Source organism: Calidris pugnax, unplaced genomic scaffold (genome assembly GCF_001431845.1).
Source record: "Calidris pugnax isolate Ruff unplaced genomic scaffold, ASM143184v1 scaffold19, whole genome shotgun sequence".
Lineage (NCBI taxonomy): Eukaryota > Metazoa > Chordata > Aves > Charadriiformes > Scolopacidae > Calidris > Calidris pugnax.
Window position 1 is genome coordinate 984,433 of NW_015090775.1, and position 24,177 is coordinate 1,008,609.

The 24,177-nt window shown below is 41.9% G+C and overlaps 1 protein-coding gene across 13 annotated transcripts in view; it reads right to left on the reverse strand.

Annotated features, from left to right (window-relative positions):
- Positions 1 to 24,177, reverse strand: part of KIAA1217 (KIAA1217 ortholog) — a 357,518-nt gene that overhangs the window by 44,957 nt on the left and 288,384 nt on the right. For 10 of the 13 annotated variants that reach the window (XM_014946387.1, XM_014946368.1, XM_014946397.1 and 7 more), the window contains 3 exons: positions 13,721 to 14,544; positions 4,288 to 4,392; positions 3,807 to 3,859 (listed from right to left, as the gene is read on the reverse strand). In XM_014946387.1, the coding sequence (XP_014801873.1) occupies positions 3,807 to 3,859; positions 4,288 to 4,392; positions 13,721 to 14,544 (982 nt within the window). Of the gene's footprint in view, positions 1 to 3,806; positions 3,860 to 4,287; positions 4,393 to 13,720; positions 14,545 to 21,626; positions 21,840 to 24,177 lie in introns of those variants that run through there. The other 3 variants (XM_014946462.1, XM_014946404.1, XM_014946454.1) reach the window with 2 other exon arrangements.

The following is a 24,177-nucleotide window of genomic DNA, read 5'->3' on the forward strand; positions in this document are numbered from 1 at the left end:
TACCATTCAGTTAAAAATCTACTATACAAATAGACAAATGAAATGTTAAGGTTGCAATTCCATCATTAACAAGCTGTTATGGCCAGGCACTAAAGCACCCTTAAAAGAACGGAATATATTAGTGTGCAACTTCACCTCAGTGGTCCAGAAGACTGGAGTGATCTGTTTAGAATCTGAGATAAAAGCAAGCAGATATGGACTAAATTTTTAATTCAGAGATCTTCACAGCAAGAGTCATGAATGTGACAAAGGCACACAGGCACAGAAAACAAGAGAGTTCACAAAGAGTGAGGAATCAAATCCAAGCCCTACATGTGTAATACTTCTCCCCGCTGCCACCTCCCTCTCTTGGTGGTACTGGTGGTGTTAGTGCAGAAAGATGTCCTCCTTTCTGGGAAATACTGACATGTCCTTTGTCCCCTTCCAACAAGGCAGCAACTAGCAAAGAACTATTGCTTCTTTTGGTAATCCACGATGCAATTGATCTCAACTTAACCAATGAATCCAGGATTTAATCTATCACTCTCACCACTTGATGAAAAAAAATGTGACAGAAATTACTCAGTAGGTGAGCATTTCTTAGCGTATTTGTTAGTAATCTCAATCTTCCTACTATGGTTTGTTTTCAGAGTCACATGCTGTTCCTAAGTGAAGAGGCCCTTGATGTCGTTCACTTTTGATGAAACGAAGGAGGTTATAAAGGCCCTTGATATCATTCACTTTTGATGAAACGAAGGAGGTTATAAGGATTCAGTCATGGGATTTCTCCTAATATCAGTAGAAGAGACATAGCTAGTTTGTGGAAGGTTTCTGCTCTTTGAACCCACCCCCCATGAAAGAACTGAGCCTAAAGCAATAAAACACAAGAAAGGCAGACAAGTATGATTGTTACAGGCTCATTTTCCCCAGTGAAAAAGCATTTTTATTTAGACTCTTTAATATCTGAGGCTAAAGAATCTGCTACAGACTGTCAAAGCAAAAACTTGTAAAATATAATTTGGTTTATATGAAATACCAGAGTATTCACAATCTAGCTATATACAGTTATCTAGGATTTAGAAATTTTGATTTCTTTCTCTTCCCAAGTGAGCTAGTTCTCTATTTTTTTTGCATGAAAGTATCCTATCATTGGAACACATGCTATAAAATACAATGTTGGTTCAATGTTGATAAGCCAATTTTATCCTGCACAGATGTTTCATTGTTCAGGATGGGAAGCAATTCACGTTTCTGCTTACCAGTGCTCTAGAAAGGACTACTCAATCAACATTTTATACTACTTTTTCTTTCAAATAGACTTTGAAATTGCTAAAACTGGTATCTTGGTGCACAGTTGTCAAGTGGAATTGTATACTAAGAGAGTCAACTGTCTAAATGGCTATACTTAATAAGGATTGGGGTGAATTGAAGAACAAAACAATGGTCAGCAGAAGTGTTTCTAGATGCTACTGGTACGTTTAAACCCAAGTAAATTTGCAAAAAGGAGAAACATTCTGTAGCAGATTGCCTAAATTTCAAGTAAGCAGGGATTGAATTGATTTATTAGACTGTCATGCACAATTTCAAAGGCAGGTGCAAAAAGCAAAGTATTCTATTATACAGGAGTATTCTATTATAGAGGACTGTTCTATTATACAGGACTGTTGTATTATACAGCAGTCTTCAACAACAGCTGATGTGGGTTACAATACTGAGTATATTGGGGTCAGCATCACACCTTGTTTCTCTTACCTGCTACAATTTAATTTTGTGGCTGAGTCATGCTGGAAGGACAGGATTTAGGGATGCAGATGCTGGAGTTACAACTATACTTTACAGAACTGATAGGGATCCTTGCAGAGGGCTGGCTGCGTGGCTGGGCACGCTGCCCTCTCCCTGTCTCCCAAGCCATCAGAAAGGCATCTATTGCACAACATGAATGCTGGTATCCTTACTCACATGCTGGATATGGGCACGGCCGTGTGGCAAAGTCAATGTCTCTGTCAGTACCTTACAGAGGCTGATCTGGCCTTTTAACAGTAAATTACACGCCCCACTCCCCCCTCATGCTTGGACATGCAGCTGTTAGATGTAATTTTGCCATTTCAGGCATTCAGTTATACTTTAAGGTAGAGACTGAGGGGTCTTTGGGAACAACAGTGGCAGGAAGTGGTCGCTGGTCAGATGAACCATGTCAGTTATACTTTAAGGTAGTGAGTGAGGGGTCTTTGGGAACAACAGTGGCAGGAAGTGGTCGCTGGTCAGATGAACCATGCTATTCTGGTAGGCTGGGCATGACTTCCACACCAAGGAATCCCCACCTTTGCTTTGTGCAGGGCCTTTTCCCAATGAATATTACTCCATTTCTGATTTCATTGAAAGCACATTCAAAGAAGCACACACAAATCACTGAATAATTTAGGATCTAGACATCTGGTCCACACTGCCATTGAAAGCAGGGCCCACTTAGATCAGGATCTCCAACTCAATGTCCCCTGCAAATTAGTACAAACACGGGGAAAGCAAAAAGACCAAACAGCAATACAATACAAAGAGGAACACAAGGCAATGTGTGTTTTGATGGTTTCATAGGTGCTTTGTGTGAGACGAGGCCTGTGCAAGTGGGAAATACCATAAATTCTCAGTTTATAATAACACTGAAAAAGGGAAAAGTCTAAGAGCATTTTGCAGCTGTTTTGAAAAGTGATGGACTTTTCAGTAAGTTGTCTGAAACTGATAAATTACTACTTATTTCTTCACAGCCTTAAATATTGCTCTCCCCATCCAGGGGCCAGCAGGAAGGGAAGAGTTGGCACAGGACCAGAGAGTGGCTTGGGAGCAAAGCTCTAGTACCAAGACTTTAGCTCTTCCTTGCATATGGCTTGATAGTTTCCAGGTCTGGTTTGATTTCTGTTGGTTAGGAGGATATACTGCAGTTCCAGATAAACAGGAATCCTGAACGTGAACTAACAGCTCCAACAGAAAGGCTACTTAAGAGCATAATAGATTTGCTAATAAATGTGTGTGGTTTACTACCTGCCAGAGCACAGACCTCCCTGTGGGAACAGCATTACCAGGAAGTAGGGAACTGCCTTTATTTGCATTCAGTGCATGACAAAGGGTGAAGAGGAGGCATATGAACACACACACACAGCCCCTGCGGACATCTCCTCCAGCAGCCCATACACAAAGAGCTCCACTCACGTGGAGATCTTTCACAACAGCCTTAACTCCATCTTTTAAACACTTAACAGCTCTCCAAGCGGGAAGCTGAAGTAAGACCAGCTCTTATTGGCTTCATAATCAATGCTTGCTCAGAACAGTTTAGGCACACGCTAATAATAAGTAACAGATCAATAAGGCTTAATTAAGGAAAGTGCTGTCTTGCTGACTGCTAAATTCCTTAGTGTCATTATATCCATAGAATCCTACTGAGAGAAGAACCTTAGAGGAAAGTTCAGGTGACCAGAATAGGTATGAAATATTGAGCCTCCTACTGCAATCTGGATACATCTGGGATTAATGACAGCTATATATACTATAGATGGGATGAGTCACTGGAAAAATTCACCATATGCGGAGACTCCGTATCTCATTTAAACTATTCAGCACAGGTGTGAAATTTATTCCAAAGACCACCTCAACCTGTCAGAAATTCCTTTCTTAACAAGGATGTGATCGACTCCCATATCCAGAACTTAAACTTCAGTTCTGACAGTACAGCTATGGGAAATTAAGTAAATTTGACATTTCCATAAGCCAGGATAGTAACATTAGAGCTATTCATATACCTGAATAACTTGTAAATGGAACGTGAATTCTCTTACCTGCAGTGTCACTGCTGCTCTTGCTGGACACAATTTTCAACATCATCTTCTCACTAAGTAATAAAAAGAAAAATCATAATTTTAACTTACTAACAGTAAAACAGTAGTGACATTTATAATCAACAAATTAAATCGCCTTGTCTAGCATATATATTTTTAATTTAAATCACCAGTAATTTGTCAGGTTTTTTTTAAATCAGCTTTTAATACAAGTTAAGCAAGGAATGGAGTACAAGCAGTAGAAAGCACAGAGATGTAGCTACATTCATTCTTTTTAACACAAAGAAGAGTAATGCAATTAATGTCCATCTATCACTTGGCATATTCTTCCTCTCTGCCTAGCATTCTCATGGGGATGATGAAGATATTTAAAAATGATTGAGCATTCAGGGTTTTTTTACTATTACAATCAAATATTATTTTTGTTGATTGATTACTAAAATCATTACAGAGAAACAGATTTAATGAATTCTTTTTTTACCTAGAAGCATCTTTGCTATTACTTGTATTTGGCCCTTTTAAAAGCGCAGACTGAACAAGACCAGTTAAACTGGCAATCTGTTTCTCCATGGCTTGTATCCTCTCTCTGTAAGACAAGAGAACCGTTTGTTAAAGCCAGATATATTTGCTTTCAGACTTGTTTTTCTAGGTGAATGATTACCACAGGACTGGAAAGACACTACAGAGGTTGTGCAAAGGCCCATGGGTACCGGTTTGCTTACCGCATCTTGGTTTGGACAGCTTTTGCATGGTAACAGACAATAAAAAAGAAATCTGCTTGGTTAAAAAAAGAACAAAACAACCAACCACCCAGATAATAAACTTCTAGTGATCTCACGAGACAGGCACCTAAAACAATCAGTTCATGCCTCTTGGAACTAGTGAAAATAATTTTTTTCAGCATTACATATACTTTCTCTTTTCCCTACACTGGGCTAATAGTTTTGCCTGTATATAAGGTTTCAGGATTAAAGACTTTACACTACTTCTTGTTACTATTTTTACTTTCCCCAAACCCACGATTTTTGTATGCAAAGCATTTAATCTGCCCAAGCTGACTAATTCCCCGCCCAAATCCTTTGCACCTGACATCACAACTGTCTGCTTTGGAAAGGACAGCAACGTGACAGGCAGGCACAGGACACCAAATGCAGACTGTGCAGCAACTTTATCATAAAACAGATTTGCTTTCATGCACATACCCTGAGAAACTTCTAAAAAGCAGAAGAAAAGAGATGATGAAGAATTGTAATAGGTATGGTCAGTGTTTTCCATAGGTACCAAAGGCAACTAAACAACAAGAGTGACTTTTTTGAATAGGAAGGCTAACATTTGTATGTTTATCTGTTTACATAAATGCAGATATTAGTCAGGTACTAGATGACTTTCTTGGTGGGTTCCAAAACAGCCTTTTGCTCAGAGAGGTGCCTTCTTTCACACGTTGGTATGTCAGTGACATGCCACAACATCGAAATACATCAATATGGGACCTTAGACAACACCTTCTGAAAATGCGTCCCAATATGCCAGCAGTTAAGTGACTGTGGAGAAACACATAAGCAAACACCAACAGCAGGCTGTGATTTTGAAAGATGACTGGGAACGAAACTTCCCAAAAAGCAAGTGATTAAGACCAGCAGCAATGACTGATGAAAGAAGATGGGACAGACAGACGCAGCCCCAGACTCGGCCTGCTGCAGGGCCATCCATCACCAAGTCCAGGGCACTTGGGAGCAGCTGAGCTCCAGCCAACCCCAGCTGCAGTTGCCGTTAGGTGGCCATAGCAATAACGACAATTGGTAATAAACTGAAATGTAGGTATCAATACGAGGCAAAAGCAAGCTGACGTGATACAAAGCAAGTAACCAGCCCAGCTTGTAGCCAGCCAGTTTATCCAGGTTAATGATTTCATCCACATTCAGGGAATGAAATAGAGGTTTGCTAGGATGGCACGCAGATACCACAGCCAGGAGAGACTCCAAGACACCCAGACGTTGAGAAAACAGGACAGCAAAACAAGCAACGAGATGCTAACAGACACGAGGAGGGAAGAAGAGAGTGCTCAGTCAGTCCCCAGCCGGCAGACATGTTCTTACTGCGATTTAATACAGCGTGTGCGTCTTATTTTTCTGTCTTCACGTTGAAAGGTATTTTGAACGGTGATGAGAAGACTAGTGAATCTGACCTAATTCATTTCAAACCAAGAAACACGTTACAGAATTTCCACTATTATAAGTTTTAAAATAAGAAACTGGTTCAGGCCACAGTAACCTTTGGAACAAAAACAAGTACTAAAAGCCTGGGATAAATATATTCTAACAAACTTTAATGCAGCATTTTTGACACTTAATAATGAAAACATTTTTATTTCCCAGATAATCATCACAAAACCTTCCTGGAACTAAACTCAATTGGAAGTCTATCTGTTTTACCAATTCATAAATGTGATGTTTTTTCCATCCCACATTCGATAATCTGGAAACAATTTTCTGCTTCAAAAGAGATTATGGCAACACAAAGCTGATCTTGTCCTTTGCCATGAAATCTAGGAAAATATGTTGTTAAGAGGGAGAGGGATGTTCCAGAGATAGGAGATGATGAAAAACGAATGAAATACTGGAATCAATTGCACAGAGCACGTTATTTTTCATATGGTAAAAGCATTAAGAATGTGAAGAATCTACATGTGCTCTGGAGTTACTCCGCTAAAGACAAGGCCGGATTTTTCCTGTAATCGTTTCACTGTAATACCCAGACTCGTTATGGCCATCACCACCAAACATTTCAAAAACAGGTGTCTGAAAGGAGGCGCCTTTTAGGCATTAAATAAAACGACCTGGTTTTCGGAGACCTGGCGGTCTGACTGAAGGCGGCGGGAGGCAGCACGCTGCAGCACGAGCAGGTGGCAGGGCCGTGCTCTGGGCTGAGGTGGCTGGGGGGCTGGTGGCCCTGTCCTGCCACCCACCACACTGTCCCAGAGGAGCAGGGACGGGCCCCACAGCCAGCCCCTTCCCTGTGAAGGGCTAGAGCAACCTCTGCTCTGCCAGGCTGGGGTCTATCAGGGATGCCCGCACTGTCATGGCAGTTGTGCATTTCTTTGTTCTCAACATTATATTCTCTACCTCTCACTGTGCTCCCCGCTGTGGAGAGAGGGAAGGTGTGGGGAAGAGCTTGCCCCGCCATCCCTTCCTGCACCAGGCAGGTGGGGGTCCCATGGATGGGGAAGGCCAATGTCCCCCCAGGATGGGGGCAGGCCACCATTCCAGTGCCATGGGGCAGGCCAGGGCTCCCAGGGCAGGGGACAGGCCAGCACTCTGGTGCCATGGGGCAGGCCACCATGGAGAGGGCAGGCCAGGATGGGGAAGGCTGGGAGAAAGGGTCAGGCAGAACCAAACGCAGCAGTTTGCCTCTTTGCCAACAGTGACAGCACGAGAAGGCCGAAACCCAGTCTCTGTTCCCAGATTAATTTCCCAGATAAATCTGCATCTCTTCACCACCCAGGAAGAGCAGGGAGGGCCCCCTCTACAGCAGTTGGGAAAGAAACGGCCATTTTATCAGCCTGAGCACGGAAGGGCATTGTTTCACATTGTTTTCCTGTGAATGCTGGGAGAGTCAGACGTGGTAGCATGGTGGGGAAGGAAAGGAGGGGACAAGGTCAGAAGGGACTTCCAGTACTAGCAGGCTCCTCCGTTGGGCTTGGCTTTGGCTTGTCACAGACTTTGGCCAGAAAAGTACAGGCAGGGGCCGCTTGCCAGCCCTGTTCTCCCCGGTAGCCTGATCCACAGCCCCGGCCCTGGGTATGTCCATGCAATGGGGCCCTGCCTTAGCATCTTGCTCCTCAAATTCAGCAGAAGCAAAACAAGCCCTTGCTTCTCCGGGGCCTGTGCACCGATACATCAGATTTCATCACCAGATTTCTTCCTTACAGTTTCACTGAGGTTTCATGTCATTCCTTCTACTGCAATTAACCAGAAGTAATCCCAAGCAGGCTTCAGCGTATTGCTGAACTGGTACCCACTGCTCACGGTGACGCTATTTAAGCGTGACTTGCATGTTCTTTCCCTTTCCTGTGGATGTCTTTAATACTCACATCACTGAGAAGACACTTTGTACAGACACAAACTAGAACAGGACTGTGTAACTGTTCATTCACGTTCCTGTCCAACCCTAGGCTGTGCAGTGCATCATCCATAACAGATGTACTCAAATACCAAGTCTGGCACCATGAACTAATTGGCACACTACCCTGGAGAAAGATTTTCAGTGACTTCATATTTTACAGTTAAACCCCAAGTGAAGTCTGTATAGTAATCAAAAAGAGGGTCAGAGACATGGGAAAATAGATTTCTTTCTATATTACCCTATGAGGGAAACATTTCATTTGAATTTATTTATCTCACTGGGAAAAGAAAGGAAACAGGAGTAGATTTTCTTTCCCAATGGCTTCCCTAGTACCAAATGAAAGTGGCACAGTTAGACTTTACCCCAAAATGCCTCCAGAACAGCAGAGTGGATATCCTGGAAGGGTGTGAAGCAAAGACCAGCAAAATGCCTCTGTACTCTGCTGTCCTCTCCTCCCAAGGGAAAAATACATACAAGTGAATATTTCAATCTTCTAAGAGTAAGGTTAAACTCAAACTTTCTACAGCTTGAAGCTAAAGGGAAAAGGAGAGCTCTGAAGCACTGCCAGCTTTGATGCTATTTGACAACTCTTATCCAAGAGCCTGCATCTCATCTTCCTACAAACAGTTCCCCCAACAGAAAGATGTTGAAGTACAGTTTACCTTCCCTCCATCACTGAATTTTTTAGAGATCATCTAGTCCAACTCCCCTGCTGAAGCAGGATTGCCTAGAGCTTGTCAGAGCATGTTACTCAGGACTGCATCCAGGCAGGTCTTGAAAATCTCCAAAGAAGGGGACTCCACAACCTCCCTGGGCAGCCTGTTCCAGGGCTCTGTCACCCTCACTGTGAAGAACTTTTTCCTCATATTTGAGTGGAACCTCTTATGTTCCAACTTGTGCCCATTGCCCCTTGCCCTCTCACTGGGAACCACTGAAGAGAGTCTCGCTCCCTCCTCCTTCAACCCACCCTTGAAATACTTGTAAGCATTAATATTTGCATTCATATTTTTTTCTGCCTGGTTATTCAACATCTTTCACAAAGGAAAAAACAACTTTCACCCTGTGGAAAGCGTCTGAGAGGGGATATCTGCAAAGTCCACCTTTCTTATACAATTCTCAGTGCACTGCTGATGGAGCGTTCCACTGCCCATGGCTTTACAGAGTATGACCATTTTTTCCTAATGTATAGAGAATCCATCCATACTTCAACATATCAAACAACAAAGTGGTTTTGTGATGGGAACAATATCCAGTAACCTACACATGGCCATTGCACCTTAGCCTTGAACTGCAAGCCATGAGCATCACATTTCTTGCTCAGTTCTACCATCATCTTTTCTCACTAGTGTGGCATAAAAAGAAGGGGACAAAAGTTGTGTTCAGACAGAACAGAGCCACAGTAAACTGCTGAAATGCTTTTGGAGGAAAAAACGTTCTACAGCACTATTTTGCTATTCTAAGGATAGTATTTTAGTGAGTAGCAGCATTTTTTATATACATATTCAGCACTATCAAATAACCTAGAATTTTTCAACACAGTGTGTATTTCAAATGCAAAGAATGTAAATGGCTTTTAATTTAATGCACTTTTGGGTAAACAGCTTATTTTCCAATCTATCAACATTTAAACACCTACTTTGCCTGTAATAACTTCCAGAACTGTCCACATGAATGGGCTATCCAAAAATGTGATAGCAAGTCACTGTTTATACAAGGCATGCTCACTCACAACAATTTATTCATTCTCCCTGTAAATTTCAGAATTAAGGGTTGATGACCCCTCAAAGATGAACTGCTACAACTTGTTACAACTTTAAATATTTTTGTGCATATGAATAATAATATATTTTATCTTTTTAAATCTCCATTAACTTGTTTCTTCTCACTGTTGTGAAAGAGCTTTATGTGGAACTCTTCTGGTAGATTAATTACTGTGAGAATTTATTCAATGCTTTATACCGCAAAAGCAGATATCTTGAAAATACGTGAGGTAAAACAGGCACAAGAAAGAATCACACGAAGCGATTAAATCCCCCTCAGCTCTGGCTTAAATAACAGAGACTGGCTTCCAGAATGCAAAACTAAAATGGGAAATACCAGTTTTCATCTTTTGTAGACCCAAATCGGCTGCAGTTAACAATCCAAAGCTAATGGACCCATTTTCTTCAACAAAACCAGATTACAGTCAACGAGAGGTCTGATCTTCTCTCGGTATCCAACATATTCCTAAAGTACATACAAATCCCACTTCAGCCTCACATTGGAAAAATTGAAGGAGAATTAACAGGGGGAAGAGAGATTCAGTTTAACTTCTGGCATTATCACTACCCATTTTAATGTTTTCTCTGACTTAAACTATACATTGTCCTGAGGTTGTGACAGTGCTACTTCAAGGTAATTTCCACAAAGAGATAGCACAAGAGATAATTTCTTTGTTCTCAGCACACTCCACAAGGGACTGAAGGAACAACAGTGATGGGTTTGATGCTTGCAGGGTCCTCAGCCCATTCCTGAATGAGTCAGGATGGGGAGTCTCTGTTGTCACAGTGCACAAAGACCTCCCTCCTCAGTATCCCCAGGGCTAACAGGTACTCTCTCTGCCTGTTTGCTGCTACCCCACTCCTGACACCACCTGCACGCAGGCAGACTGAGCACGCCATAATTTCTGTTCTGTGGCCTGGTTTTTAGGCTCTTTGCACAGTCATCAGCAAGTGGGTAATGAGTACGACAGAGCAGCACACGTCTCATTTTACCATGGCTGGAAGAGGATGAATTCAGCCCCATCTCTCCAATCCCAAAATATTCTTCCTCACAGAAGCTAGTCCTGCTTATGGGTGTAAACTGCAAGTTCTAGACAATAAGGTGTGGGATACCTTTCTGCCATTATATATGTCACCTTTTAAGTGTTCATAACAACCTTGTAACAATCCAGCCCCTGCTGAAGCAGGAAAGGAGCACCTCAGCCTCGTTACCCTCAGTGTTACTTATTTAGTTTAGTACAATCTCAACAGCGTTTACTTTCAAAGTTTATGGAATTATTACAAAGCTAAAATAAGACTTAGAGCACTTTCTGTCTGCAGAACTCAAACCCAACTCTTAATATTGCAGTGGTTAGAAAACACACTAATTTGCATGAAGTGCTTTTGATATTTACAATTATTTTTTTAGAAGTCACACTTTCTCAAGGTTAAAAAAACCCACAACCCATAAAGGCAGCTTTCAGAATTATTTTTTTTAGTGCCATGTGGCTAATACACACCACGCTGAATTTTAAGGTCATGTATTTATTTGGAAGTGTAATTATGCAAATGTTATTTTCATCACTGTAAATATATTCTGGGACCGGGACTAAAACTCCTGACGCAAAGCTCCCCTTAAGGACCTGCAGAACTATCTGTATCATTGCTCTTTATATATTCACAAATACACAGTCGTGTGCATATCTGTGTAGCTGAGTGAACAGATGAGATGCCCAGAGGGGAGAGAGAAGGCCACAAAGACTGGAAAGTTGCTGGTGTCCTCCCTTATTTTCAACCCCTTAACATGAACCTTGTAAAATTTTCAATCTGAAAGCTCTCTCTTGGATTAGAATAGGCAACTACAGGTCAAATTATTTCCTAGTTGTAGTAATGGAAGCTTGAAATGAAATTTCAGGTACCTGCATCTTTTTCTTGGAAATAAATAGATACAAATCAGGTTTCACTGACCCTTTATTGTAATATGCTATCCTGGTTTTGGCTGGGACAGAATTAATTTTCTTACCAGCAGCTGGTATAGTGCTATGGTTTAGATTTAGGATGAGAATAATGTTGATAACACACTGATATTTCTGTTGTTGGTGAGCAGTCAAGGACTTTTCAGTTTCTCATACTGGCCTGCCAACAAGAAGGCAAGGGGCACCCAAGAAGCTGGGAGGGGACACAGCTGGGACAGCTGACCCAAACTGCCCAAAAGGATATTCCATACCATATGATGTCATGCTTAGTATATAAAGCTGGGGGATGAAGACAGAAGATGGGGACATTCGGAGTGATGTTGTTTTGCCTTCCCAAGTAACCATTACATGTGATAGAGCCCTGCTTTCCTGGAGATGGCCGAACACCTGCCTGTTGATGGCAAGCAGTGAATTAATTCCTTGTTTTGCTTTGCTTCTGTGTGTGGCTTTTGTTCTACTTATTAAACTGTCTCTATCTCAACTCACAAGTTTTCCTGCTTTTACTGTTCTGATTCTCTCCCCCATCTCACCGGGGGAGAGTGAGCAAGCAAGCAGCTGTGTGGTGCTTAGTTACTGGCTGGGGTTAAACAACGACATACACTCTAACTCATATCCTTGTGTCAATACAACTACCAAGCTATAAGACTGTAACTTTTGTGGATGGATGATTTTCTTTCATTTTCTATTTTCTCCCCACCAACGGACCTCACAATACATCCTTTTTTTCTGGCAAAGCCTGGTCAGAGGCAACCAATTGTTGAGCAAGTTGCTCAGGCAGAAGGGAAGTTTGGGGACTATATGAAGCTCTGAATCTTCACAGTAGTTAAGGCAGTCAGCAGTTACCTTTGGCCTCTGTGAACTCAACATTTTCCTCTCACCGGGGGAGAGTGAGCAAGCAAGCAGCTGTGTGGTGCTTAGTTACTGGCTGGGGTTAAACAACGACATACACTCTAACTCATATCCTTGTGTCAATACAACTACCAAGCTATAAGACTGTAACTTTTGTGGATGGATGATTTTCTTTCATTTTCTATTTTCTCCCCACCAACGGACCTCACAATACATCCTTTTTTTCTGGCAAAGCCTGGTCAGAGGCAACCAATTGTTGAGCAAGTTGCTCAGGCAGAAGGGAAGTTTGGGGACTATATGAAGCTCTGAATCTTCACAGTAGTTAAGGCAGTCAGCAGTTACCTTTGGCCTCTGTGAACTCAACATTTTCCAGCTATTCAACTTCGTTTCCCTAAAGAGGTCTATAAAAGTTAACAGCACAAACAACACACTAGAGGTTAGCGCAACTCATACAAATACACAGCAACGGGCTGGCAGTGTAATGATTTTTCTCTCCTAGAGTAGGGTCTATGGCATGAGAAGCCTTCACAGACCTTTGTGTAAATCTAGTCCTTAAAAAGACAGGAGAGATCATTGCCATCATCGTCAGCACACAAAAGTTAACAACAGTCAGGTCGCCAACTGTTTGTAATGCTGGAAAAATCACTGGGAACAGCATTTGTGCTTAAATTTCTTCTGTGGGACAGACTCACTCTTCTCAGCAGTTTCCCCTTGAGGAACATTATTATAAACAACTGTCCTATTTTAATGCAAATTCATGTTTTACAGGAGATAAGACAGTAATGATAAATTCTTCCCATTTCCTAACACTAGATGAGAAAAACTCCACTCCATAAAGAACCAAAATTGTAATATCAGAGTGTCATTCTTAACGGAGGTAAAATATATTCCCTTATTAGCAGGAACAGAACATCATTTGTTCTTGTAACATGAGCTGGTTGTCTGGAAAGAAAAATCCTAGTTAATCATTTTATTTTATTATATTTTTTCCAATGACTGAAATTTACACAAATGAAAATAACTAGGGATTCATCATGGGTTGACAATGCTTTCAGATTAATAACGGGTGGTGTCGCATCTCCTCTAAATTACTAACTACCTTGACAGACAGCTAATAAACACTGCAGCCTCCTATACATTACATTGTCCCCTGGGTGTTAAACGACACAAGATGTGCAGATTAGGAACATTTCTCATTTGCATAAATTAAGCCCCAGCTCTGCCTTACCTTGTCTCCTTGTCCTTGGGCATGGCAGATGACCCATAGCCAAAAGCCTGCTTGTCAACTGGAGAGGGCACCGCCTCGGCCATGCCAAGGGCGCTCCGTGCTTTGGCGTCCACAAACACAGGTGGTCCTGGCTCCTTTTTGAAGGACTGGCGGCTGGGTGAAGACCTGTCAGGCTGGATGGTGTGGGGGAGAATGTGAGCGCTATGGTGAGGATGGATATCGATCATTCTCATGTCAGCCACCCTGTGGGGTGAGGCAGGAGGCGTTTTAGAGCCCAGAGTGGGCAAATGGCTCTCCGGGTACTTTCGTGACTTTGGTCTGTACAAAGACTGCTCCAGCATTTCAGGCTGCATAGAGGGGTTGCAGTAAGTGCTCGATGACCTCATGGCACTGCGATGGTAGGCTACAATGTGATCGGGGCCATCCAGGGGGTGTCCAGAGTGGGGTGCAGCCACACTCATCCTCCCCTCGTGAAACAAGTAGGGGTCACCGTACAGACCTTCATTTCGCATCAGGGCAAGGTTTTTGTTACTCATGTCCTCATCTGGCTTCACGTCCCGTCTCTCCAAAATGGCGCTTGGGCTGGGCGATATGGAGCGCGAGGCTGGCACGCTGGAGAGCCGGTCCCTGGGGATGGTGGCATTGCCTGGGACACCCATGGGCCGGCCCCCGCCGTAAGGAATCCTGGAGGGAGAGGGAGGCATGGAGTGGGGCACCGGGGTGGAGGGCGGAGAGCTGGGCATCGCGTGGGGAGGGTGCGCGGCAGATCCAGGGCGGGAAGCACTTGGGCCATCTCGGCCCATATAAGCAATTTCCCTCTGCATCTGGAAAGAAAAGGAAAAACATATAAGATATAAAATTACTGGCTGAGCAAAACATGATGCGAGTTGTGACAACCTCGACATCTACAGGAAAAAAAAGGGAAAAAACCCAGACTCTCAGGACCAAATAATTTGTCATCTGCATGAATAAAACACTTTGGGACCTCAGCGTCTAAATAAAATAACAATAACAAATAAGAAAATAAAAAGTAAACAGCAATAAAATGGGCTGCATGTTAAAGGAATATGAGAGTTTTAAAAATCCTTTTACTTGCGCAAGTAGCATCTTACCCTAATCTGATCCTCACAGCTACGGAAGCTGAAATCAGGGGTTTCAGTGCCAGGTGTTCTAAGTACATGTAGCCAGTGACAGCCTTAAGCAGTTTATTGATCAGATGCACAGGCTAGAGTTCACTGACTCCAAACCAGGAAGAAAATGCTGATGCTCTGGCATCACAAACAGACCTGAAGCCCTTAGACAAGAAACATAAATATTACAGCTAAGTGGCCGTTTGCTTCAGTACAGGATTTAGCCTTTTGCTAATAATTTGAAGTGGTCTTTATTCACACAAAGGATACACAAAGCATAGGAGAACAATACACACAAATACTTATTGACTGTAACACAGTCAAGTTGCATGAAGTTGCAGTTTGACCCTATAAAATATGTGCCATGGGCTTCCTTCATTGCAAAGATAATAGCGTTTCAGACAGTTTGTGGAGCATGCACTCAGAAAGTCACAGAACATTTTATCATAGCTTTGTAAGCAGCAGCAGTAAGTCCCAGCAGTAAGGAGTGAGCAAGCAAGGAAAAGAAAAGGAAAACTTCTGTATCAATGTATTAGTGCTTTCTTAACAGAGGCCTTAGCAAAAATCTGCAATGGATACATGTGCTTTGAGACTGTAACACCTCAGTCTGCCCAGCACTGACCTCTCTAGATAACTGAACACTGTCAATGACAGACACAGGAGACATTCTCCCTCTAGCAAGCATCATGTGCCTGCTCTGATGCTGTTAGGGTAAGGTGGATAAACAGGGAGATGAAAAAGTCAGCTGGGTTCCACCAACTACGTAAGGAAAAAAATTACAGCTTCTAAAATTTGTGTTGGCAATTTCTGTTTCCCTCTCCATCACTTCCAAGGGATTGTAGAAAACGGAGCACCACCAGGCCCAACTACACATTCCTAAAGTTACAGAGCACACATTAATGTGCAGTGGAACTTGCTGATCTGAGATCTTCACCATTTTTCTCCCCTCTCCCTCCTTGCTTTGACAATGTGGCTGGGCTCATTGCAGTTCCAGTGATCCAGGGCTGATGAAGCAAGAAATTATATCCTATTCCTGCCCCACCACAGGTTTTTCCACTGGTAAGGGAATTGCGACGGCGGTATATAAACAATAGCTGTTCTCATCACAGCAGGCTCTGCACTTGGGAATTACAAATGACGTTCCCCAGGGCCAGAGATCAAAAGTCTGGAGTATCAGGTATCAGAAAGAAGAAAAGAGATAACCTGATTGTGGCAGCAGCAACAATAAATAAGTGTAACAGAACAAAGGAGCGCGCTGGGATGGGCCATAAATGAGCCAGACAAAAGTCATCAAGCCAAAGGGGAACATGGAATAATTTTTTCATTTGCACAGAGAATTACTGTAGTCTGGAATTTAAAATAAAATATAACTAAACAGTATTAATAAAATTATCAGTGGGCATTCAACATAGTTTTCTATCGGCTTGAAGAAACACTGCAAGATACTGAGCTGTATTGTGCATTCAGACTCTGGACCTAAGCCAGCAGAACAAAAAGACTCCTACTGAGCAGCTTTGGGATCATGCCTCCAGGGACAGGCAGCCACAGATGTTTTGCACTGAGGAGAAGAGCTCCAAGAAAAGAAAATCCTCCTTGGTTTCTACTGCACAAGCTATACCATGCCCTGTTTAGTTGCTTCAGCTAAAACTACAACAGATGCAATAGTATCTGGCACAGAAACCATAGACACTGGGACACGCTGGGTTGCAGTGAGAGGAAAATTCCAATGTTACCTTGTAGAGAAGAGAAAATTTCCATGGGAAGCTTTGAAAGCAACAGGTTTAATTTCCCCTAACTTCTGGACTTCATATTTCTGTGTATGCTCATTTATTTCTCATAAGTCAAAGAAATATGTCAAAGAGAAATTCCTATTTTCCACCATAGTGTGTTGCCATACTCTAAGATGGAAATGAGGAGTTCAAACACGGGGCTAAGCCATTGCTCAAAACCCTGTGTCTGGGTATTGACGTATATAATGCTATTTACTTTTGCTTTAAAATAGCGACTTGGAGTGCACAGACTGAATCAAGCCCCCGTTGGGCTGGGCAGGGCACAAACGCCTGGGCAGACAACCCCTTCCTGAAAAGTTCACTTTCTATTTTAAGCTGTGACTCAGCCCCCGGGTAGAGTGTGTGGAAGGGGAGAACAGTTGGAGCCAGAGAGCCCAGGGTGCCCAGGGCAGGTGTCCCGGGGCTGGGCAGGGACAGGAGCTGGTGACAGGAGCCAAGCAGCCTTACCCGCTGGATTACAGTCCCTTCGGCCACCTGGTCGATATTTTCTCTCTTTCTACTTCTCTCTCTTCTCCAAAATCTCCAGGTTCTTTATTAATGGCACCTTTAAAAATCTGAATGATGGTCTCTTCTTACTTCTAACCTATCTATCTTTAATGTGATATTCAAGGCACGCTACTCTCTCATATACACCCCCTTTCTGTGCTGTTTTTCTTCTTCTGTCCTTGACCACAAAACCTCCGTGTTGCTCAATGAAAACACATACTCAAATATGCAGGCTGTCTTGAGCCACATGTTCTTGAACTTCAGCTGCATGACTCAGGGACAGAGAAAGAGGATATTGGGCTTATCTGAGCTTCTAAATACTATGTGCTATCATAGCCAATTGCTTTGAGGGCAAAAAGAAGATTTTTTTAGGATCATGTGCTTTTCTACTGCAGCCATTTGCCTGCGGGTGCGGTTTTCTTTAGCACATAGCTCTTCCTTGTTCTCACTGCCTGTAGACTTTACATCCTTGAAATATAAAGTTGTTTTGTCAATCTTTAGGTTAAAATATGGCAAGCGACTCACAACAAATTCTGTCTAAAACATTTGAGGGGAAAAGGGATCACTGAGAATCTTTTGCTTTCTATAGTAAAACAGATCACACCACATTTAAACATCTCCTGCGGAGGTTTTTGGTCAGTCTAGCAGCACTTCCATCTGTAAGATACAGATTTGGAATGTTTTTAACATTCCTGAAGAATACAGAGAGACTAAAAAGTGTCTCTATGTACTGAAGAGCAAATATAACATAAAAACCAATTATGTTCTTTATTTCAAAACTAGTAGCGTAGTCAATAACTTGCTGTATTTTGAGTATGACTATAGGGAGAAAGGTAAAAACCAGCTACCCATCCACCCAAATGGATGACCAGTCTTGCTCCTGGCAGCTCACACAAAGGGCCAGCAGACCCATTGCTTCTGCATACAGCAGAATACAAAGCCTGTGGCAGCTCCTGGCCTCTCGAATAGCATGGCTCTCCTGAAAGAAGGACAAAGTCGTGGTATCATAGGCCTTATGGAGAGCAAAGAGCAAGCTGCTCTTCTGTAGTTCAACAGCTGGTGATTTCTGCAGTACAATCCAGTGTTGTCAATGCAACACTATGCTGATCTTTATTCTATATAGGTCACTCTTGTGGTCTGTCCCAAGATGGGCATCTCACAATGAAGAAACCATCCTCACTTCTGTCTCTCCAGCTGCCTCAACCCATCATTCACACCTGTGGCACACACCAGACTGGTCACACAGAGCTGTGCTTGCACGCACACCAGGGCAATGCCAGCTAGCACTAGGCGCTAAGCCTACCACTGATTCATGGGCACCACACCAACTCTTCACCTCACCACCCAGCTGGATAGCAGAGGCACAGCCTGACTCACGCCATTATCGGCCAACATCTCAGAGCAAAACACGGGCAAAGGGAAAAGTAGGCCAGAGTTTCTGACCTGGCAGCCCTTCCCATTGCTCTCTCAGGCCTTGCCTATGTCAACAGAGAACACGGCAACTGGCTTTGCACCAAGGATTTCAGCCTGCCAAAATACCTACATGGAGCATGTTGCCTAGATGGAGCTTGTCCATGCACCATCTTGGAGACACCCAGGAGTTCCCAGCAGACTCCATTAATCACCTCTCAGGCATGTGAAGCTATTACTTTTCTTACTCTCCCGTTGACACCCTGCGTTTCCCTGAGGAAATTCCACCTATGCTACTCAAGCTGGCTCACCCAACAGTAAACAGAGGATACCTGCAAATAATTTTATTGAGAGCTTTGAGAGCTTTGATGAAAAAGCTACAGAAAAACTAAGTACTGATACAATACTGATAAATTCATCTGTCTGTAACGAGAACTTTTATGGAAATTGCACACCAGAAGAAAATCCTCTAAAAAGTGAGGAAATCCTTCTCTTTTCTCATCAGGAAAGACTTAATTAAAGAACCAAATCCAACAACAATACAATCCATTAGTTTCTTCTTGCCTCATAAAAATAAATTGACAGCTTTACTGTACTAGTTGTCCAAAAACCTCCGTTTAATCAGTAGCTGCAATATATGATACCACTTCTATCATGACTGATCTTTCAGTCAGATTGTGTTTGGACAGCTGAAAGCACAAATCCAGTTTTGCAAAAAGCCTGTCATATACGGTTTTAATATCTCTAAAACAATATAATTTACAATAGGAAATTGTGCACTTGAAAATTACAGAGCTGGTAAACAGTCTGAAAATGAAAATTTTAAAGCATTTCTACCATGACTATCTGTCTGAAGCTAAACCCTTCCGCTATCAGACATCACTGAGAAGTTGTCACGCTTGTCTATACTTGCCTTCTCCTAGTATGCCTTTTAATTCCTACAAATTTCCCCATTCTATTGGGTCATTACAGAAAAAAAAATATAGGCTGGCCACGGCTGTGGGTTCCTCCACCTGCCCAATGCCATACTTGAAAACTGCAAACCCATTAGCAAGTTTTTCTGGTCAGAAACTCTCCAATGAAAAATGCTTTCAGCAGACAATGCTAATCCAAAAGAACTGAAACATTTGCTAAGAACATCAGCAAAAACAAAAGTTGGAAAAAAACCCACCCAGCAGATTTCAGTCAAACACTGACATTATTTCTTATCAGACATCCCTGGAGTCCTCTAGAGCTTTGGCTTTCCAGACTCACAGACCTGGGGCAACTCGGTCAGAGTCTGCCCTGGGGTAGGGAGCCTGGCTATTCCATGGTCTCTTCAGCAGAGAGGGTACTGGGTAGTTTTGGGGTAATCTTCTAGACCAAGTAGTCTAGACCAAGTAGACCCCATGCCAGGGGTTCCAATGTCCATCGCTCCTCAGCAGTGCTTCCAGACTACCCCATGCCAGAGGTTTCAACGTCCATCGCTCCTCAGCAGTGCTTCCAGACTAGAAGTTTTTTTGTCAGTTTTGGCTAAGAATGGGCCCCCTGATGCCCAAAAGAGAGAGATCAGCCCATGAAACAGCTGACCTAGGCTAAGTTGGAGACCTGGCCTCAGCTGAGTCTGGCCCCACAGCACAAGGCTCTAGGAGCTGCCAGGGTTCACAATTGTTTTTCATTATGGGAACCACATGCTGGTAAAATAAAACTGATTTCAAATGTTCAAACTTCACATGAATGGGGAACTCCAAGACCCAGCTAGCTGTTCTTAACATGTCCTACATATTTCCATTGTTTTTTCCTGGATAATTTTCCAGACAAGGAGCTGCAGACCCCCCTGAGAAATCTCAGCATTTATTATAGTTAACTTCCCATTCTTAGCTTGCATCTAGGTTTCAGTTCTTCAGCTCCTTTTTCACAGTTTTGGTATATGCCCAGCTGTAAAATCTCTGTATTATGTTGAAAGAAGAGCAGAGCTAAGAACTCAGAACATCTATGAAACTGTAATTTCCTGACTCTAGTGACTGATTACACCAGAACAGAATACTTAATTGGACATATATGGATATAGCAACAGAATCACTGGGTTTTTCTTCTTCCATTTATGCTCTTAATTCTATGGTCTCTCTTTCCCTTGATCAACAATGCTGCAATCAGCCAATATAAAATGTTTCTTAGGATAAGCCTGTGATGGTAAGTGACGGTGAATCCACCCAGTCCTCCAGTTTCTATGTCCATAGACTATTTTTTTGCTAGGCTCAGATGGCTAAAAGCTGACATGACCAAAATAGGAGAGCAAGAAGATTATGTTTGCCATCCTAGGAAGCGGAATAAACATGACCCTCCAGAAAGGAGGCATCCTGAGTGAATCTTAATCACATGTCAACACTACTTACTATCACTGCGACATCCAGTCTCTGCCAGTTGTGCAGGTGTACACAAAGGTTATGGCATAAGCACTATTTCATCCTCAAGAGCAGAATTTTTAGGATATCATATTGTAATTGCCCATACACTGGCTTGAACCTCAGCCACAGCATCACTTCCCTTTCCATGCCATAGAGCATCAAACACATTCTTAACATTATTGTCCTTTATTTTATACCTATATCTTTAATGCACACTTGTGCATAAACCCAGTCCCTACAGTGATCCAAATGTTTTACCTCAAGGTATTTTACATGTCTCTGTTTGTCCTTTTATATCCCTGGCTACATATAAACTTAATTCATACCATATCCTAAAGGTCCCATGAGGAAAACAAAGAATACCTAGTTCACTTATTACTGAATGTAAAACAGATCCATAAAATTCTAAGCTAACCACAAAACAAATTTAATGGTAATATCAAAAATAATGTTTGATCGCTTCACCTTGCCTTGAAGTCAATGTGCACGCTGAATATGGATCATGCAAAAAAGCAGAGAGTTTCAGACCAAATCCTACACAGTCTGCTCTTTCAGGCATAATTTCTTCAGCTTTCCTAATGCCACTCCAAGTATTTGTTTCTACAATTAAAAACAGTAGCACTCTTAGACAACATTGTTACCTACGGACAAATAAAACAATCTTTGATACGATTTTTGCCGTGAAATAATTAAAGCCACTTACTGTTACTTAAGGAAATCACCTGTATGGCTACAGCAGTGAGATGAACATTTGGTTCCACTTCTTCTAATAAAGCACTTTTTGTTTTCAGCCTTGAATCTAAGTCCTCAGTCTAGAGTATAATATTTTGTATATCCGTGCCTTCTGGGAAAAGGTTTTGAAACAGCAAAAATGTTCCTTGTTCCCTCTGCTCACAACAGGGCCAGGCCATCTTGCTTTACCCGGTCATCTAAGTAATGCTGCTTCAATAGACTGAAGTACTTTTCCACATGACAAGCCTGCAATTTCTCCTCCCCTTCGAAATTAGTCACTAAATAACCTCCTTGGCATGTCACCCAGTCACAAACTGTGCAACACGATGTGATTCAATCGCTCAGCCATTTTTTAATGTGTGCCTCTAAGATGTATAGAAAGAGACTAACATTACCGAATGAAGCACGAGGGAGACTCACAAAGGGGAAAGCCGTGAATAAAAGAGTGAGCAACCTCCATTTAGGTAAAAGAGTGCACTTCAAAGGCAACAATATGAAACATACTTATTAATTCCCTAACAGGTGAAAACCTCCAATTATTTAGCAAATCCAGTACATACAATTCTAGAAAAAAATGCAGCAGTTATAAACCTTAGAAGCTTTTCACGTACTCAGATTGGTAGTGACATTTGGTAGAAGGAAGCTCAAGCCCCTCCCGTGGAGGAGGCTGTCTACTCATTAACCAGGCACCTGAGCTGCTTAGCTAACCTGAACTTTGGGGCCCCCATAAATCAATCTCATTGTTACCTCCGCAGCACACCACACTAGCCATTATGAATAGGTTTTTTGTCTTTAAAAAAAGGGGACAACAGAGAGGGCAAATGTTAAATAAAAAAAAAAAAAAATTAGAACAGAAAGGATGCCTCCCTCCCTTCCAACCCCTCACCCCAAAAGATCACAGAATATAGAAAATGTCTTCTTAAAAATACAGTATTTGCAGTTTAAAAGAGATGGCACTTAAGTATCATCGGGAGAAATCTCATGACATGAGCACTTCCCAGTCCTGCAGTTATCTGCTGGTTTGGGAGGAGCTGCTTTGGTTTTTTTTGCTGTTGGTTTAAGGGGGGGGTGTGTGTTTGTTTTTGTTTTTATGCAAGTAAAAAATTGTCTATATCATCATGACTAGCATGCAAAAGAATCAAAATCCAATTTAAGCACATGACCATGAGCTAATATCGCTGTAAAGAACCAGTTATGATGGGACCTTTCCGGAGTAACATTTCTGTTTCACAGCACTGCTCTCAGTCTCTCAGCCATTAGTCAGGGAAGCATCATTCATTTCCGCTACAAAAGGGCAACCTGACACAAAGCATTTAAGTAACAGGACAAAGATCAGAGCAGATCTCGTAGCCAAAACTAAAAACCCAGGTGTTCCACCCCTTACTACACCCAGTCCAACAGCAGAGAAGTCCTCCACCTTTGTAGACAGCTGCTGTGTATTTGATCTGTAATGTACATTGTAAATTTGTACACCATTATTGGTCTTGACCAGAACTCCAGAAAATTTGTATGTAGCCTAATATAAACAGTCTTTTCAGAAATGTAAAAAAATATTCATTTTGTCTTAAATGTTTAGGTTTTAGTTTCACTGCAAAATATTTTAAAATATTATTTTTATTAAATATTTGAACTAGAACGATAATAAAATTATTATGGCACAGAAACAATGTTAAACCTATTTATTTTTATTTCAAATTTAATCAGTCAAGGCTTGTTTCTTGCAGTATAGGAGTAAAGCAGTATTTACCATTGAAGCATCTGGTTTATATTTGGCAGGTTTAACTAACCAGTCAAGCATCCTTTTTTAATGAATGGATGTATATACTTGACCTAGTTAAAAAGCTGCTTAGGTCTGCTGACCAACCAGACTCAAAAACATCAAGAGAAAAAAAAGACAAGAAAATTATCCTAGTACACTTTTATGCCACACGTGCTTTCCAACAGTTGCAGAGTATGTTCTTTTATCCGTGTTCTTCCTTATAGGCTAACAAACCTGCAGTGAGAAATCACATTATTATGCTAACATGCAGGATAAAAAAAGACCACTATATTTCACTGCAGTTTCTCTGCAGTGAATTGCAAACTGGTAGGATGCACATTTTCAGTAATTGGACTCTAGCACGATAAAGTATATCCCAGAATATCAGACATACTATAACTAGTTCTCCATACATCTGGCACTATAGGCAAGAGTTGTCAAGTACGTCTGATGCATACAAAAAGTTTTTCATGAGAGGAATGAATCTTCTTTTAATTTTAAAATACATCAGGCACAACATCATAAATATTGCACAGATATATCATTACCAAGACTGTAATTTAATTTGTAGGTTCTAACAATGCATAGAAACCATTCAAGCACCACTTTCCATTTCAATGACTTTATCAGAGCCCTCAAACCTTGTCTAACTTGCAATGTATCAGCCCGTGTTTAATTACTTGCGTATATTTGTTTATAACGTACTGCACAGAACAGGAGTTCCTTTTCAGTTTAACCTGCTGTATAAACAAAGGGCATGCCC